We start from the raw sequence: 19045 nt of genomic DNA on the forward strand, positions 1-19045 counted from the left end.
GATCCCACAGATAATACGCATCCGGCTTACGATATCCACTTTGCGATTTGTCCGCGACGAAGCATCGACTAATTACCGTCCGTTTGTTGTCGCGAACGTGTGGATCGTACGTGAAAAGGTCGCTGGAAAGTGGACCGCTAGTTTATTGATCGTACGCGAATAAATGATTAATGATAAGGGCCAGCAGAAGATTTTCACGCACACATTGAGCGTGACTGTTATTTACACAGAAAGAATGCTAAATTTATGAAAATTAGGCCAGATACAGATCTGAAAATAATTATGTTGGACCATCAAAATAATTATAATACTGCAAAAAGTTAATATTCTCGTAATCAATTTTAGCGTCCAATATTATAATTATATGGTTGAACATAATTATTTTTAGATTTGTATCTGAACTTAATTGTTATATACTTCAACAAAACTGTTCTTTCTATGATATTGACAATCCTCAAGCTATCTATTTGGCAAAAGTCTCGTAACCGCGCGATCGCGATTGTGTGCTCGCCAAAAACGAAGCAATTATACCCATTTCGCTCCAAATATTCATCGTCGTTGAAGCATTTTCCTTTCGGCGCGTCCCGTAAACGCGCGAGAATAACGTCGCGCGTCGGGACGGAATGCGAAAAAAGTGCGCGCGACAAAATAGAGCAGCATGATCCTCGGGGGGCGAGGAAAGGAGCAAGAGAAGAGAGCACCGTGCGCGCGAGCCTCGAAGCCGTTTCCCTCCTCCGTCCGACAGTCCCGAAAGGCCGAGCCTAATTATACAACGAATTTAATGAATGAGTGAGCTAGCAAATACAGTGGCTCATACAAACCATGGGCGTATATAAACCACGGTCAATGCCGTGTGGCGGCTTTTGTGGCGAGATCAAAGAGAGCATCTCTTGCGCTCGCACTTTGCGGGATTAACTCGCGCTACCACTGGCGCGTGAACGCACGCGAGTGCGCGCGACCCTCGCGGAGTATACCCTCGCGGATTAAAGATTAACGGCATTCCTGTACGGAGTGCTCCACGCCAAGAGCGCAGAGAGCAGTCGTCGCAATCTGCTCCAATCTTTCGTAATTGTACGCAAATATGAATGGTTGGAACGCGGGCTAGACTAACACGGCGAAACTGACACGTTCGGCAATTCCTGTTCGATAAAGGATAACCGGGCAAGATAATTCATTTGTAAATAGGCATCAGTGGAAATCTTTTTGAATCTTGTCGGGACATTTAGAAAATAAAAAAAATGTAAATTTTTCTTTTACGTCTCTGAGCTTGGCTTAGCTGAAACTGCAATAAAGCTTGGAAATGATGATAAGGAAACAATTTTTATCTATATATTGGCAGATAAATACACAAAAGGATGCGATGCATATACATATATATAAAGTATATAATAAAATATAATAATTCATATAATTATATATAACAAAAGATATAAAGTATTGTTGTCAATAATTTTTATCTATAATTATCTATAAAGAGGTCATTACTTCTATGCCTTAATGAAAATAAAATCAATTACAATTAAAATCTGGATTGAACGACGTGATTAACATTCTCCGTCGATTTCCGCGCTCGTTCCTCGAGATTCTCGCTCGTCCGCACTGCACCCTCCAAATGTCTGTCCGGGCGCGCGCCCATATTATGCACCGGCCGCGGTGCGCCGGCAATGCAAATTTAGCCCGACGGGAACAATAATATTGATTTCACGAAGCCGGAATTTTGCTCTTGCCGAGATAAACATCCCGGCGCGCGCGCACGTGGCGTCAATATGCGCCTTTCCCCGGTGTAACGTAAGCGAGAATTCGTCTCTCTTTCTCTCTATCAGAACCGTTCCCGAGATGCAGCCTCGGCGTTTCCATCCGGGGAAACATTCGCGCCCGCTTCGCATTTGTGTCTCTTTATTTTGAGGTGATTATTACATCCTCTTTGAATATCCGAAGCCACATTAGCATCTGAATAAAGAATAACATGAAATTAAAAGAAATAAAATCAGATCTTTTTCTTTAGACGATACAGTAATAAAAAAATTTAATATAGAGAAAAAATTTAATGATTTAATCATTTACAAGACATAATTCAAAGATCTATAATCTGTCAAAGGAAAAGCAAAAGAATGAAGGATATGAAGGTAAAACTTGCATTCTGCATTTTCCAAGAAATGGTAAAGTATAAAAATGCTTATTATGGATTTGAATAAATTGTTTCGATTTTCTTTTTTATCTCAATTATTTGGAAAGACATTAGATATTAATTCTTGTTACATATGTTTATCTAAGAATGACAGACAATAAAAGATATTTATCTCTCAACTGGCTATCGAAAAAAAGTTAAGATTATGACTTTCGCTTTTGTGCTGATAATCTCGATAAGTATTAATTATATATCGTTATTGATATTACGGATGTAACAGAATCGGGAACGATGAGAGAGAGAGAGAGAGAGAGAGAGAGAATGATCGCCGTTGAAAGGTCCGGTCCGGTGTGGATCGAGGGATACCTACATATCGAATACACGGGCGGAATATACTCTCCCGCGCGCGGGTCGCCGCGATAAAATAATAATTCCAGCAATTCCTGGGGGTCGGGACGGCGTGCCGTCGGGCACTTGAAAGGATTCCCGTGGGCGGGGAACGGGGGAGTCGGCGGAGCCGGGTACCCGACACATGTAGCCCCCCGGGTGGCGAGCACCGGCGACTCGCGCACGGACCCCCAACGGAGACACGAGCCTCGAGACATTCTGCGCCGTCATCATCGCGTCCCGGCAACGTCATTGCGTAGTACATGAGGCCGATAGCTACACGTGTACGGGTGTACGCGTGTCGGCAAACACGCACGTACGCGCAACGCGACCCGATTTTTCTCGGATCGTGATTAAATTATTTTCACAAGTTAACGCGCGTGAGTTTCAGTCGAAAACTGACCCGCGGAAGAGTAATGATAATTATTAAAGTGCTGATCTTTGATTTTAGCGACGAATCTGTCGCGGTTTGATAGGTAACTGAAGGATATCCACGCGCAGTTAAGTACGAGTTGGAGAGGTAATTCTTAAAGCTGAGAAAATTAAACTTTGATCGATCCTTGCGGAATTAATCTTTTGGTCAATCCTTTTCTTCTTGAAAGACAGCTACAGATTATTACGTGTGATAATTTATTTGAAGACTAACTATGAAGATTACTAATTTCAATGGCGGTGATTTGACTTCTCCTTTAAACGCAGACGACAAATTCGCTTTCCGATTTTACGGGGAATACAAAAATATAAAGTAGGTCTCGCTGTGAGAAATGACAAATCGGCCGTCGACTACTCTTATTTGAAATGCGTTTCGTATAGTGTTGCGCCTAGAATGCGTTTTCAGTAGCTATAAATATGTATTGTGACTTATAATTAGATTAGATAATATTCCTGGCATGTAGTTGCTGTACGAATATATCATATTTCTCTTATATATTATTTTATTATCTCTTATTTTCTCTTAATTTTCTTATATTATTTTAAATAAAATAATATAAAATGGATTGATAGAAAGTATAGATTAATAGATAGATATCTTAATCTCTTTATTTTCGAAAATTGATTGTATCTAAAAACGTACGTACAGCTTCTTATCCGTAAATCTTTCTCGCTACGCCTAATTATTATTGTGAAACTCAGTCGATTGCTATTGCTTTCTAATTAATTCGCTCGGGCTTCCCGCACTAATGCTTACGAAATCGTTAATTACAATCGACTTGATTAATGACTCGAGCTGCGTTCCAGAGAGACAGTTGCCTGAGCGTACCAATACGTGTCAAGATTTATGCGTTCAAAGATGCAAATGCAATTGACAAATATTAAAGGAGACATCCCTATTATACTTTGCTAACAAAAGTAATAAAAATAATATATTCTTTCAAGAGACGCTGTGCAATTTACGTCACATATTTGTAATTAATAAGTGTGATCAATTAATTAAATAACAAATTATATTCCAAATGACTTTATTAGTAGACATTTAAAAAACAGCTTTGTATTTTATTTAAAAATAAGAATTAAATGGGATAATTAATAACGCTGTCGCGAGAACAAGATGTCTACAAAAAATTTTTTTAATCATAGAGATGACGTTCATTAACTTAATGATACCATAATCTGGCCTTTCTACAAAATTTACACATGGCTGTTTTCTTCCGTATGTCTATAAACTGAGAAGGATTCAATGTATAAAAATATGAGAGGTAAATACATTTGCAAAATCGCAAGTATGAAGCAAGATATCGTAAATGATCCTCGCGAACTGCGGATTGTCTCTCGTCTACACGTCGAAGCTTTCGTTTCCTCGCCGAAACGTAAACCTCAAATGTCCGGTCGCCGCGAGGGTCGGCCGATGAGTGCAGCGTGCAATTGTGAATGCAACCGGTCTTGATGCGGCGCGTACTCTCCTCCGCGCGACGTCATAATTGCGGCCGACCGCCGGACCAATCGACGAGACCACGGTCGAAAGAACGGAGATGATCGCAACCAGGAACGGCGGAGAACTGAAGAGCTGCAGAAGGTGGGAAGGAGAGGGAAGGTGGGCGAGAAGAAGAGGGACGAGGCGAGAGATAGGTGGAGCGAGCAGAAACACGATTGGTCCCATCCTCCCGGAGGATATCGTAGCCATGGAAACTCTCTTGTCAGCAAAGAGCACCGAAATATAAATGGAATGACCGGCGATCTCCGACAGCCTGAAGGGGAAGGGAACGCGGTATAGTGAGGAAGGGGAGATGATCTATCCGAGAACAGAAAGAGAGAGAGAGAGAGAGAGAGAGGAGAGAGGGAGAAATCGCGATATTATTAACATCCGATTGTCGGTCAGCGAGAGTGGTCTCTCGCGCGAAAAAAAATGCCAGGATTGCAGTCAGATGGTGCAACACATTGTTGCAGGACACCCTTTCTTTGGCCAACGAGATGGTGTCCGCATTCTTTGTTTTCCTTTCTTTAACGTTGCATCATCAATGCAGTCTAGTCTTGAAAAAATATATATAAAACGCTTACGTATATTAAAATAAAAAATGTTGGGGAAAGTTTTGAAAGAGATAACCGTAACACGTATTAATGTAACTCGTACTATAGAATTAAGTCGATGAAAAAAGGCTGAAAGGAACGCACCACAAAAGTGATGTTTATTTGGTACTCGAGACTCTATGTCGCAGTAAAAATTTTTATGTACTGCGCTTGTTAGATCACATATACCTATTTTCCTCGTTAATTTTTATTACATACTCACGCGTCGAAGTGTGCTTTTATTTTTATTCTCAAATACTTGAGGAATTTATTCCTTTTTCAATGAATAGATCTCAACACAGATCTCCAGTTTATTAATCAATTGTAATAATTCTTCTATAATTACTATTTAATTAAGAGGAACTTTATCGCAATGATCGACCGCGTCTAAATATATGAGGATTAAAGAATTATACGATTGCAGTCCCTCCCACTATATATGTTGGCGAAGATGCGCTTTCGCTCGTAAGTGGATTACGATAACGTGGAATCTTTCCATTGACGGTGCATTACAATACGAAGAAGCAAGAAAAAATATAACGGCCTCGCGGGTGCCGCCTTATTTGGCCGCGTTCCTCGTCGCGAGGCGACGACGAAGCCGGCGAACACGACGGACGGCCGCGAGATACGCGGAGCGAATGCCTCGTGCCTCTCCTCGTCTCGTCTCGCTTCCACCCGCGAGATATATCCCGGCCACTTCCACCGCCGCAGCCGCGCCGCCGCCGCCGCCGCCGCCGCCGCCGCCGTCGTCTCCCTCCCGGTGCACGCGACCGCGTCGCCGGGACTTCACGGAGCAACAAGTGTTACCAGCGCGCTGCCTTCGCCCCGCCCCCAAAACGAGCCGCAGCCGAGCCGAGCTGAACGATGTCAGGCCTCGTGGTGGAAACTGCCCCGGGGCGATGCAACCACCTCACTCGAGCGCCGATCGCGCGACAAGCGACCCGCCGAAACCCCGGTAGAGCTCGAACGCGGCGCGAGTTACCGCGAGAGTTGATGCGAACGCGCGCCCCGTCGTCGTCCCGGTCCGGAGTTCTCGGTGTCGATATGTGAAACTGTTTGGACGCCGCTACACGGAAGATCTCTCCGAGACTCTGCGAGAAAGGTGCGAAGTCGCGGTCGTCTACGGCGCACGCGAATAGGCTTGGACCGGCGCGAGAGTTAACGGTTCCCTACGATCGAACGAACGGATGTCGTAGAAATCGTCGCAGACTCTCGGTGAATTCCGCGAACGCTTCCGGACAATTTCGATTCTGGTGGACGTCTACGAGCGATCTCGCGACGCGACGGTACTTGGATCCGTTTGCCTCCTCTCGAAGGATACGGATGGATGGTACTTTGAAACTGGAATGATGCAAGAAAGATCCGCTTAAACGTCAGTGATATCCGTCTACCGAGACACGTGTCAACTGATCGTGAGCGAATCGAGGATCCGCTAGCTCGAAGCGAGAGGCAGTCGCTCGGGCGAGCGAAGTGCAACGATCTACCGGGAAGGATAAGAGGATCGCTATAACGCATCGAGGAAAACTGTCAATTTCACTCCAATCTCGCCTTCTCGGGAAGGAGACCAGGAGCGCGAGACTCTTTCGAGACGGACAAAGAGGAACGGCGCGGCGCAGATAAGAAGCGACCGGAGTTCGGCGAACTGCGACGAGCATAAAAGGCGACCGACGCTGATAGAAGAAGCTCCGCTGCTACGGAGTCACGCGTGCGCGCGCGTGCGTGATACGCGCGGTGTCAATCACGAGTGAAATTGATTATGCAAACGTGACAATCGGCCCGAGAGTCTCGTGTGACGTCCCAAAAACGTCTCCACAAAGAAGGAGAGGCGAGATCTCGCGATCAAGTAAAAACCGTGGCCGCGCGGCAGCTGACGAAACTTATCGTCGCGGGACGCGAGAGCGGTGAAACGCGGGGAAACGGAAGCCTCAAGACACGCTCACCGCGATGATAAGGCGATAACAAAAGCGGCGGCGATATCGCGGCGATGACAAATTGATCGATCGAGGCTGCCTACTCCTTCTCGTCACCGCGGCTGATACGAGATGAGACGTGCTTTCCGCGTGCTGTCGCGCGCGCGATAAATCGGCAGGACACTGATCGTGTTGCGTACCGTATATACGGCACCCTTCGACACCCTCGACACCTCGGGCCGCGACCGGCCACCTTCCGTTGTTCGCGCGACGTTCACGCGACGAAGGGGATGAAGATGAACGACGTCAAGCCGGAGAGCAGCGGCGCGTCGATTTCGCCGACGGGCGGCAATAATAATAACAACAACAACAACAATAACAATAATAATAGCATCAACGGGAACGGCAAAGCGTCGGCGACGGCCGCCGCCGCAGCAGCCGCTGCCGCCGCGGCGACGGTGGCCGCTAATGGCGGCGAGGGGATCAGCGCCGCCGTCGCAAAGGTTCTTCAAGGATACGACTGGACTCTGGTACCTGTTGCCACCAAGTAAGTGTATCGCATGGCAAACTCGTAGTTTCTTCTCATCTTTAATTCGAGAATCATCGTTCGAGCGTTGGAATTCGAAAAATCACTCGTGCGCTTCGGCATAATCACTCGCATAATCTTTTTATAAGCTTATCTTATCGTACGACAAATTTTTCAAGCGTGTTAATTGGCTGCAGAATAGAGAAATTCTCGAGTAGCCAGAACTTCTCTAGCTTGCGGCCAACAAAGCTCGAAAAATTTCTTGTACGACAAATGTAATAATATCCTTAAGCTGCAAGCTTCTTCAGCACTTTAGACGTTCTATTAGAATTTGAAAAGAGAATGACAGAAAAAGATCCTGTCCATCGTGAAAAAATTTCAACGAATCGAAGTAGCTGAGAAAAATTAATATGGCTGATGTTTACGCAAAGTTATACTTAAAAAAAATATATATAAGCATCGAAATGAAATATCAACGTGAAAAGTATATGTATAGGACGTTTTATTCGTCACGTATACCTAATGAGAACATTAGAAGAATTAATGAAATATCAACGTGAAAAATATATGTATATAGGATGTTTATTCGTTACGTATACCTAATGTTATCTCATTAGATATACGTGACGAATAAAACGTTCTATACATATATTTTTCACGTTGATATTTCATTTCGATGCTTTTATATATTTTTTTTTAGAGCGTAACGATTAATGAATCACTGAAATAAAAAAGAGAGATATTTCTTTTTTTTCTCCTCTACCTTTCCGTATACTCGATCGTCAATGTTTTTCGCGAAGCGTCTTAATCGCCGTGAGTCGTATTAGCGACGCGTTAACATAGACACGCACGCATGTGGCCGTGCTGTTAAGTCTCGCGGACTTAACTCGCGCGAGGGGGAAAAAAACTGAGAGAAACAAGGAGGAGGAACGGGCGTGCGACGGAGCGTCAACGGGGGAGAGGTAGAGGGCGAGGTAGCGCGCGGCGCGGTCTTAAAAATACGTAACGCTAACTCAATTATGACGCACTCGTTTCCCCGGCCTGGGAAACGCGGGTCTCGCGGAAAAATGTCCTCGGTCGCCAATTAACGCAAATTGGCTAATTAATGCCCGATCGCCGCGTCCTGCGCGGCCGCGTCGGCCGGCCCTCGTTCCTCCATCGTGGGAAGGCAAACGGTCTTAAAATAGCGACCTGATAACGATCCGAAAGAGAAAGAGAGAGAAAAAGGAAAAAAAAGAGAAAAGAAAGAATAAATAAAATGCTATTTCTTCCTGCATTTTAGAAGCGGAGTCATCGAGCGGTGTCCTCGGCGCGTCACTCGGCGCTCGCCGATGAAAAATCATTAGATCGCCGGCGAACTCGATAAAATCGCGACCTCGATACGCGGAAAGTTGTGCAACACGCTTTCCGATCCACCGGTCGTCATAATGGCTGCCGATGGCGCGATTTGGTATTTTCAGTTGCCGCGACAATCGTAATTGCTCTGCTTAAAAAAAAAACGGACTGAAAGAATCTATCGGGAAGATTTAAAAAATATCGGAAAAGGTATTTGAAATGTATCTTATCGAAGCGTCTACATTATATATGTTACGTAAAACGGAAATTGCGTTTGGATGTTAATTGCATTGCGCAAAACTAATAATAAAATTTTAAATACCTAAAAAGTTCTATTGATGTCCGCAAGAAAATCACAATAAAAGGTTTGAACATATCTTAACTCGGGAATAATCGGGGACTTTGAAGCTGCACGTGACTGGCAAAAGAATTTCAATTTAGCTCCACGGTGTATTTATAAAGCAAGTCATTCTCTTAGAGACATATCAGGAACTGTGAAATTCTCTAAAATATATAGCCGGAAGTCTATTTCAAATGATATCGAAACATGGAACGTTGATTTCCCCGAGGGCGATGTATGAAAAAGATTGTGATTTCATCGTATAATCTCAACGTCGTTAAACGCGTACAAAAAGAATGATCCGGAAAAGATCGTGGCTGTCGCGTGCGTCGTAGATAAGACGCTGGAAAAATTCAACGGAATGAGCGAGGAGGAGCGATTACGCGCTTAGGTACGCGGTTAGATCATAGAGGAGAATGGGCCACGGACGGAAATCACAGAGTGTATCGTTACGCGCGCTTATCGCTAACCCTCAATTACGGGGTTATCTCAGGAGAAGGGAGGGGTAGAGGGGAGGAGTTAGACGCTCAGGGGTGCGGTGTTTATTCCCGGCGAGATAGAGTTCTGATAAAATCGACCGGTTTTTTAATTCCCATGGATTTCCATGAGAGCACGTCGTGCGGAAGCTGAGATCGTGTCGTCGTATTTCATTTCGAACATTAATTCGCGATTGTTGAATGCAAAAATGTGCGTTCGGCGAAAATCGTCATTCAAGATGCACGATAGAATTATTGAGTTGTCACACGTTACACGATCTTTTTTTCCTTCTTTTTTTTTTTTTAATTATTCGCGTGATATCGTTCTTCGTGTTCTCGCCGCTCTGCAAGGCAGCGGCATTCGTGCCATTTTGCCACGGTACCACGCCTACGGTCGCGAACGCAGAGTCGCACGCATCGTACGTGTATTTCTTCTTCTTCTCCTTTTTTTTGCGTTTATCCAGGTAAAGCGCGCGCTCGCGTCGTGTGTACCGCGCGCTCGCGTCGAGAAGCGCCGTGAAAACCCTCGTTAGTGAGCCCACGCTAATTACCAACGGCTCCGCGGGTTTACACACGGATTTAACGCCCCTCTCATTTCAAAGAGGCCGAAATGTACCCGGCGGGGACCGCTTTCGAATCCTTGAGAGAGACGTGCGCCGGAGTCCTTTTCACCCGCGTTACGCGCGTTCGCCACGCTTATCCCCGTGTAATCCCCCGCGCGAATCGAACGCTTTATAGGTCCGATTACGTCCCCTACGGGACTGTATAACCGCTCCTTGCTGTATAGCCAGTCCGGCCAGTCCTTCGGCCCTTCCGATTTCCCTTTAGCCGAAATTCTCCGGAAAGCGATATCCTTCCACGCCTGATGTGTGTGTCGGGAATAAATCACGACAAACATACACTCTCGTAAATATATATGACTTATATGCGCACTGATCTGATATTATTTACGTATCGCCGGTACCGTTACACCCGATCAATGCCTCCGTACCTTAATTCGATTGCTTCGACAGTATTTTAAGAAAGCATAACAAGCACCGCCTATCTCTTTATCTGCCTAACGATTCCCGACAGAAAATAACCTCGTATACCGTATGCCGCCGCCCGTTCTTCGCGCCTCACGGCCGTCCGGCTCGGGCCGGGCGGCCGCGCGCGAGTCCTTAAAGAATCCTCGATTAAGGGTAAAAAGAAAAACAGGGAGAGAAAGGGAGAGGGAGAGGCGGGGGGGGAGGGAAACGGGGGCTCAGGATATCTCTCCCGGCGCGGCAATCACGTCAGTCACGTCGATCCCCGGCTCTGGACGGGGCAAAAGTTTTATGAAGTCATCTTCTCGGAAAGAAAGGGATACGTCCATTCCTACCCGTCACACGTCGGCAGCCACGGTGTTATTTTAAGGCCGGTTTTAAACGCTCCGCGCCGCTCGCCAGGATGACCCGGGGGTAGCCCGCGCGCGGAGCAGAACCCGATACGGACACGTATGTGTATGCGCGTGTATGTATATACCGTGCCCCGTCGCGCCTCTGGTTATTTTCTTCTGCAAGTCACCAGATTATCCGCCAGAACAGCCGACCGGGTAGGTAGATAGAGAGAACGAGAGAGAGAGAGAGAGAAAGAGAGAGAGATATCCTCGCCGTTGAATTTAGCTTTAGATTTCTATCAAACGATCTGAAAAATTCGTCGTTGATATTACATATGCTTTTCAAGTCGTCGCGAGAGCAGAAATCCACGCGATTCTGTAAAAATTTGAAGGGGCATGACATACAATGACTCACGAAACTAATCAAATGTACACAATAATTATCTACGATTGATTGATTCGAAGAAAGCAATCGATCGAAAACAGCCTTTTAATGTCATCGTAACATATAAGCAAACAAATATCTATGATCTTGTAGCAGATATCTTCATTCACGAATTTTCAAAACAAATTTGAAACGGTGATATGATTTGATCAGTTACATGAGGCATTATTTATGATACAAAAATATTTTTACAGCGAGAGACATTAATTGAAAGCAGTAAAATTAAATTGTTAACTGTTAAAAGGATAAGACAACGCAGTTACAACGTTAAAATTACGTTGCATAAGAATCTCGTGAACTTTCGCGGATCGAATTAATTTTGCTGAGCGAGCTAAACTGACGATCATCGTAATAACAAAATGAAAGGCTTAATATTGAAGGCATAATATTGAAGAAAAATTGCTTTAATACAGCTAGAATTTTGCGTACGTTCGCGTAAATTTGTGGAGAGGTGTATCGTTTCCAATGAAGATAATGTCTTCGAATTGCAGGGGCTCCGGCGACAAAAGGGCGGCCCACGTCAAGAGGCCTATGAACGCGTTTATGGTGTGGGCCCAGGCTGCAAGGCGAAAACTGGCCGATCAGTACCCTCAACTTCACAACGCCGAGCTGTCGAAAACACTGGGAAAGTTATGGCGGTGAGTGTCGCGCGTTCTTTGTGCTTGCGTCAATATTTTGAACCGTCAGGCGGAACGGTAGCGTAAATCACAGTAACGTGACAAATTCTAGGGAGAGGCATGACCGTTTAATTATTTTAGATCGGCGCAAAATCTTAAATGCTTTACAATCTGCGTTAGAATTTATGTACTTAACATTTATAATCTATTATTATTTTCTTCCGAAATTACTCGATTACATAATATAATTCTTGTGTTTTATATACTTTTTTTCTGTCTTTGTTAGAATTATTTAGCTCCAAATATGATTTAACTAAATCCCTGCTTGTAATTTAATATAAATTTAATATAAACTTTTGCTTAAATTTTTCTTTTTTCTCGATTCGATTTTTATTTCGATAAAAGTCGCGTAGTTGAGAATTAAACGTAAGTGCGCACTCAAGTGTTCAGCGGCCTCCCTGCCTCGGCGGAAAGACACTGTTTCGATAAAATTAATCGGCACCACGTGTCTTCAATCGGATGCCTCTCCGTTCTCCCGATCTGATAAGCCCGATTCTCTCACAGATGCGAGGCTCGCCAGGCGGCGGCCAGCCATGCGAGAGAATCGCGCTCGCTAATCTTCGTTCGCGCTCGTCTCGTTCGAAGAAAATCGGATCGCGAGCATGGAAATATGCTGCAGATCGTTTCAACTGCCGTCAATTCGAAGCCAACCTGTGTGTTTATCGTCGATTCAACTATTTCAAGCACGTGCGTTGAATTCGCGCGAAGAAACAAGATAAAACTCCACCGACAAAAGACTGACGATTACAATTTAATTGCATTAATATTGATTTATAACGAAAAAATCGAAATTTTGCAAATAGGTACTAATTTATGTTTGTATAAAAGAAAATTTGGAGGTATTTCAAATCTTTTATTTACATATTTGTGGTAAATATACAGCAATTTTACGCTACGAAAGTTATTATACTTTCCTTACTGCAGCGGCTTTATATAGAAATTTAAAAAATCTTCAAGCTTTCTTTCACGATTGAGATAGAAAAAAAGAAGATAATGCTTTAACTGTTTTGGAATCATGCTCGATTTCGCTTGCGTAAGACACGTCGCAGGCGATCTCGATCAAAATCGCTGGGTCGGAAAGAGCTAATATCCAACGAGGATTGTGCGACGAAAGTTCGGAGTCACTGCGCGTTCCAATTCCCGCGACCACTTGTTCGTACGTAACCAGTTCTATTTTTACCAGCGAATTCGCGAATGCTTCTTCCTCGTTTCCTTTTTTTTTTTACTTTTGGAGTCAACGATACGCGTGTATGTACATATATGTGTATTAAACATACCCGTACCACGTGGCGCCTAAGCTGCACGTGGTACAAATGATCCTGCTTCTCGAGACGCGTGAACCCGTGGTCCCGCACATGTAACAGCGGAGAACATCTCTTCGCGTGACGTCGGCAACCCTCTCTTTACGTCGTAATTATTACCTAAAATATTCAAATTATTCCAAATAAAAAAAGAGATTTTCTAAGAGCAATACGAAATCGTTATGTCGGAGAAGCGACACGAGTTAAGGAGATTCAGATATATGCCAAAAGTCGTAAGACCATATATTGCATATATCTGAATTTCTGATTTCGTTGCTCTTAGAAAATCTCTTTTTTGTTTTCAAAATGTATTTAAATGTCCTTTCTTGCCTAAGGTAGATAATTTGAATGTTTTAGGTAATAATTTGAATATATATATATTTGCCTAACAAAATTAAGGTAACAAAAGGTAAGGAAAGATAGAAATCAAGAGGATGAGATATTCACACGCCAAGTAAATAAAACATAACGCAACATACGCACGGCATATAATTTCTGATACATCCTGTATACGCGGGCCCCGGGATGACTCGTGGACGACTCCGTTTCCTGGTTGGGACTAACGAGGTGCCCCAGTGGGCCATATAAACGATCATCAGAGGGACGCGCCGACAAGGACCCCCGTCGCGAATCATTTAATAACACCGGCCGCGATCGCGATCGCTCGCCAAAGATCGACGCTCGATATCACCCGGCGATTGTCACGGCGGAGCTTTCGCCGAAAGATAAGACGCCGCGCGCGCGCGCGCGCACGGCATTGAAGATCAATCGATTTTTTTTTCCTAACGCCGTATCGGGCCTCATTAGCGATCTATTGGTCTATAATCGCGCGCGTCGATGGGACCGCGAACGACGTTCACCGTTCATATGTGAGTTACCCGTTACTAGTCTATACGTGCGCGACTATAGACCTTGTATGGGAAGAAGAGGGAATACGTCGGAGACGAAATTGAAGATTTAGATGCGAAAACGACACGCGGTTTGCTTGCGTACAATTCGGATGAAACAAAAAGCCGTCCTTGAGACGTTACGTTGACCTACGGTTTTCGGCTCTTAAAAAGTCATTATTTAGCACCTTTTCGGCATGGACCTAGTGGCAATTAACATGTTCTCGTACAAACGCGTGAGGTATTTTTTCGTGACTGTGCCAAGGCCCCTGTAACACGCGCGAATGAAGTAGCCAAATCGTCTTCGAGCACTCGCGTCGCGGCGCAGCGCCGCGTAGTCGCGCGTAAAGGATCGAATTTGCGCGATCGATCGTCGATTGAGAGACGTCGTCGCCGCCGCGTCGCTCTGACGTTTTGATCCACCTTCGCGCAGAGACAAATGATACAGTCATCTTCGGTAATGAACACAGTGCTAGAGCGCTCGCGCTGCAGCGCTATACGCGCTCGGAGTTGCCTGCCAACCGCGATGGGAGCGATAAAACGGCGAAGCTCGACGAAGATCGCGCTTGCGGAGAGATCGGCGTATATGTATGTATGTACAAGATCGCAACGTCGATGGGGCGCGGTCGTTCACGAAATGACAAGTGGATAAAGGAGATATCGTTACACTTGAATTATAATGATGTTCGCGATCTTATGTATGTGTACATGCGAGAGGATAAAAGGATATATGCAGACAGTAAAGACGTATAAAAATGTAGAAAACATATAAAATCGTAATGCGTAGACATGAGGTAGTGAATTGTAATCTCTGTAAACAGAGATTGAAGCGAGATCACGACGGTAATTCGTAAAATTGTTTTGTAACTTATGCAACGAGAGAACGATATACGAGGAAGATCTAAAGCTGCGGTACAACGATAGGTCTCCTTTGACGTAGGAATTTTAATCGCAACTGCGCCAGTCGACCCGTCGAATCCTGACGGACTTCGACACCGACTTGTCTTACGTCAATCCTGATAAGAGGACCAGGTGCCTGGAAATAAATCTTCTTCTCGCGTTTCTGTCTCTCTATCTCTCTTTCTTTCTCGTCGTCTCGAAACATATCGCCATTCGGATACTCCAAACGCGATGTGTTTGTCGACAAAAGGAAAACAGATATCCCCCGGTTCATCCTTGGCGCGTGCTCGCAGCTGCCGGCCGGTTCCTGCCGGAGATAAAGGGGCCCCCGGGGGACCACAATAGGCGCCTTGTGTCCGTCAGGTGAATTTTTCCGAACCTGCCCCTCCGCAACCCCGGGCCCGCCGGCAAATAGCGCGTGACGAGAACAGGTAAATCCGCCTTATCTCCCGGAAGGAACGATTCCTCCGCACACGTCGGACTTCCCTCGAACGCGAGATATAGCTATTATCCTCGTCTCTCTTGCGGTAGCCGCTATCGGTTTCTCAAAAGTAAAGGCGCAAATTGCCATTTCGGCTACGACTGGAATTTCATAACCGTATCAAAGTATCACATATCAAAAATCATGGTATCTCCGCCTTTTTGTGAAACCATCATTAGTCGTAATTCTTTAATATTCAACATTATACGTCCTGTCAGACGATTATCGTCGCTTTGGCAGACTGGCTCAAAGAACGCTTCAAGAAAGTCGGACAATTTCGCGATTTGTCGACGGTTACTCGGGATGACAAGCGTGATAATTCAATTAGAATCCCGCGATGAGAGGATTCATCGAGATTGAGTTCCGCGCGACCTTCGGCCGTGTGAATTTCTCTCCTCCTCCTCTTCCTCCTGTCTCCTTTACGGGGTAACATCTGATACGTATGTACAAGTAACCTCGTGTAGAGATACTGAGGCACCCTACGAGAGGCAAGATCTAAATTAGCTGACCCTGCGTTGCATCTGGCGAGGAAAAAGAGAGAGGCTGCGACGTCGCTCGCTATATCGTCGTCGGCACCCATGCCGCGGCCGAAAAAAAGCCCGTGGCAAGTCCATTGACCAGATGGATTTTCTGTCTCCGTCTCTCCATCGCCCCTCTCGCTCCCTCCTTCTTTCTTGTCGGTGACAAAACACCGCCGGGTTAAAGCTTGAGATACGTGCCTTCAACGTGTGTCAACCCGCTCTCGAGAGCTTAGCTCCCGTCGTGGGATTTAAATCCCGTGCTTTGCGAATACTCCAGATGATGTATTACCCGCTTCCTCAAACGGTTCTCATGTCTATACATGTCTCTTCCACTCTATTTTGCACTTCGCGCGACGATTTATTAATTACGAAGCAGTTAAAGAAACATTATTAGCAATTGAACGAAGATATTCGAAAAGAATGAATGTGAAAGAGACATCAAGCTCGGAGGAAGCGGGCGCGCCGACGACGACCTGAATCGGAGATATCTTTTGCGGACGGGAGAAAGCGCGGCGAATCTGAGATTATTCTGCATCTCGCAGGATGAGTTTATTATTAATGCAATGACAGGGCGTTTAAAGAGCAAGAAATGTGAATCCCCGCTTAAGGCGGGGGGGGGAGGGGAAGGGGGCATAAGCCATCGGCGCTGGTGTGCAGCGCGACGGAAATCCTCAAAATCTCTCTCGGACGTTCTCTATTACACCGGAAAACCTTATCGGCCGCGGGGTTTTACGAGCTCCAGTGGGAATATAAACACAAAGAGCATTTAAGGGCCGTAACCCGTGCACCGAGCTCCGCCGCCGCCCGCGCGCGCCCGCGCCGCCCGTCGAGCCGCTCTCCGCGATGCGGACTATATAAGTTGTGTTGCGCGCCTTCGAGCGCCTTAACGCGTCCAGAAACACTAACCAGACCCCCCATTTCGACTCTTCGAGAGTATATATCAGACGCCGATGGAAACGCTCTCGTTCCGAGGCCTCTTCTGATGCCGGGTAGCGAGAGACGTGCTCGGCCACAAAACGCGAGAGGAGAGAGAGAACGGCGGGTGATCGCTCGCTTGTGTATACGCGCGACGTGAGCGTGAGAGACGTGAATCACATCGAGCCGATGACAGATTTCAACGGCCGAGCCCGGGAATTGCTTCGTGATGTATAGGTCTTAGAATTACAACATTCGGAAATTTCATGCCACGCCGGGGAAAACCCTGAACGCGTTTGAGCGTAGCTTGAAAGACACTGCAAAGCTCGTGTAATATGTATGGAAAATTACGTTTTATCCTGCAGGATAATGTAAATTTCTTTTACGATTGATTGCGTGCAGGCTCCTGTCCGACAATGACAAGAAACCCTTCATCGAGGAGGCCGACCGCCTGCGCGTTATCCACAAACGCGAGCACCCCGACTATAAGTATCAGCCCCGACGTCGGAAGCAGAACGGGCCGTCCTCTGGCCGCGAGGGCTCGCCCACGAGGAGCCAGAGCAACGTGACGTTCAGCGTTACCAGGTCGTTGAAGCAGGAGGACATGAGTCCTAGAGGCGTTCAAGGACCCAATTCACCGCAGAGTGGCGTGAGCTCTTCGCCACCCACGACACCCAGTCAGGGTCTCTCACCGCCGACACCCCCTACGACGCCCAGGGGACAGCACTACATCAATCAGGTATCCGCAGCGCGCTCCTTGTGATTGTTTTCTGATCGAAGTTTTGATGAGAGAGAAGCGATTTAGATTATTAGTATATCAATGATGACTCGCGTTTTTCTGCTATTTTAAGATTATTGTCGATAAGATTATTACAAATAAATATTAATAATACATAATAATTTAATTTAAAGTTTTCTTTAATTTTCACTTTGCGACCACTGTATTGAACGGAGAAAAAAGTAATCTTTTGTATTTCAAAACTATTTCTTGCAAATGAGCGAAGATTAAGTATTTCGTTCTCAATTTGGTCTAATCAGTTGAACTAACATGAATCACTAAAAAAACTTTTATTATTTGGAAGAATTTATAAAGATAAAAGTATCATATAATCGCGTACAGATTTGAATTGCTTGAAGAATTATGCGAAAGGCTACCGGAATGCATTATTTCGCGTGTCCAGGATCGCAAAGGATTAATTCTTCGATCTTTCGTAATTATTTAAAGCTATTTCGCACGCGGGCGAGCCGTTTGCATCTCCTAATCGTTGATTCCCCCGCGAAATGAAGACGTTTGATTCGCAGAACAATCAGCTTCCGCAGAACAACACGGTGTACTATCAGGAGTTGGTCGGCGGCACGCCGTCGAGCGAGTCCCCGCATCAGCAGCCGGCGGTCGATCTTCGGTACATCGAGGTCGGAGACGGCCTCCCCGGCGAGGACAACCAGTTGAACGGCCTCGGCACTTTGGGCGGGCTCGGCCTGAATCTCCCGGTGAACTTCCAGGAGTGCGAGGTCGAGAGCAACGAGCTCGACCAGTACTTACCGCCCCAGACCGCGCCGATACATCAGTACCCGCCCGTGCAAGTCACCACCGCCTCGCAATGGTTACTCAACAGGTAGAGAAAGAGAGAGACCGCCCGTAATTGCGCGCTCTTTCACAATGACTTCAAGTCGGTGGGTGCACCCTAAAAAGAACGTAGAGTCGACGGCGGCTCTTTCAACCGTTGCACTCAAAATAGAAAAAAAACTAACGCAATGCAAATCGAGAAATATTCTCACTTGTTACACGTACAATAATTATATTTTATATTTATAATTTTACACGTCCTCTCTTTATCCTTTGATTCTTTGATTCAAGCGTCATTCATTAACATCGGACGAAAGTTACAAGAGAGTAACACGCCGTATAACGGACCGGTAGATTTCCTGAAACTTATCCCCGCCGATCCCCCCC

At 45.6% G+C, this 19045-nt stretch overlaps 1 protein-coding gene across 1 annotated transcript in view; it reads left to right on the plus strand.

Annotated features, from left to right (window-relative positions):
- Positions 1 to 7220: 7220 nt before the first annotated feature.
- LOC105452186 (transcription factor SOX-9-like) overlaps positions 7221 to 19045 on the plus strand; it is a 12546-nt gene continuing 721 nt past the window's right edge. The window contains exons 1-4 of the mRNA XM_011693078.1: positions 7221 to 7477; positions 11901 to 12047; positions 17494 to 17830; positions 18394 to 18707. Coding sequence (XP_011691380.1) covers positions 7221 to 7477; positions 11901 to 12047; positions 17494 to 17830; positions 18394 to 18707 — 1055 coding nt within the window. The remainder of the gene's footprint in view (positions 7478 to 11900; positions 12048 to 17493; positions 17831 to 18393; positions 18708 to 19045) is intronic.

This window comes from Wasmannia auropunctata, unplaced genomic scaffold (assembly GCF_000956235.1).
Source record: "Wasmannia auropunctata unplaced genomic scaffold, wasmannia.A_1.0 LD336036.1, whole genome shotgun sequence".
Taxonomy (NCBI): Eukaryota; Metazoa; Arthropoda; class Insecta; order Hymenoptera; family Formicidae; genus Wasmannia; species Wasmannia auropunctata.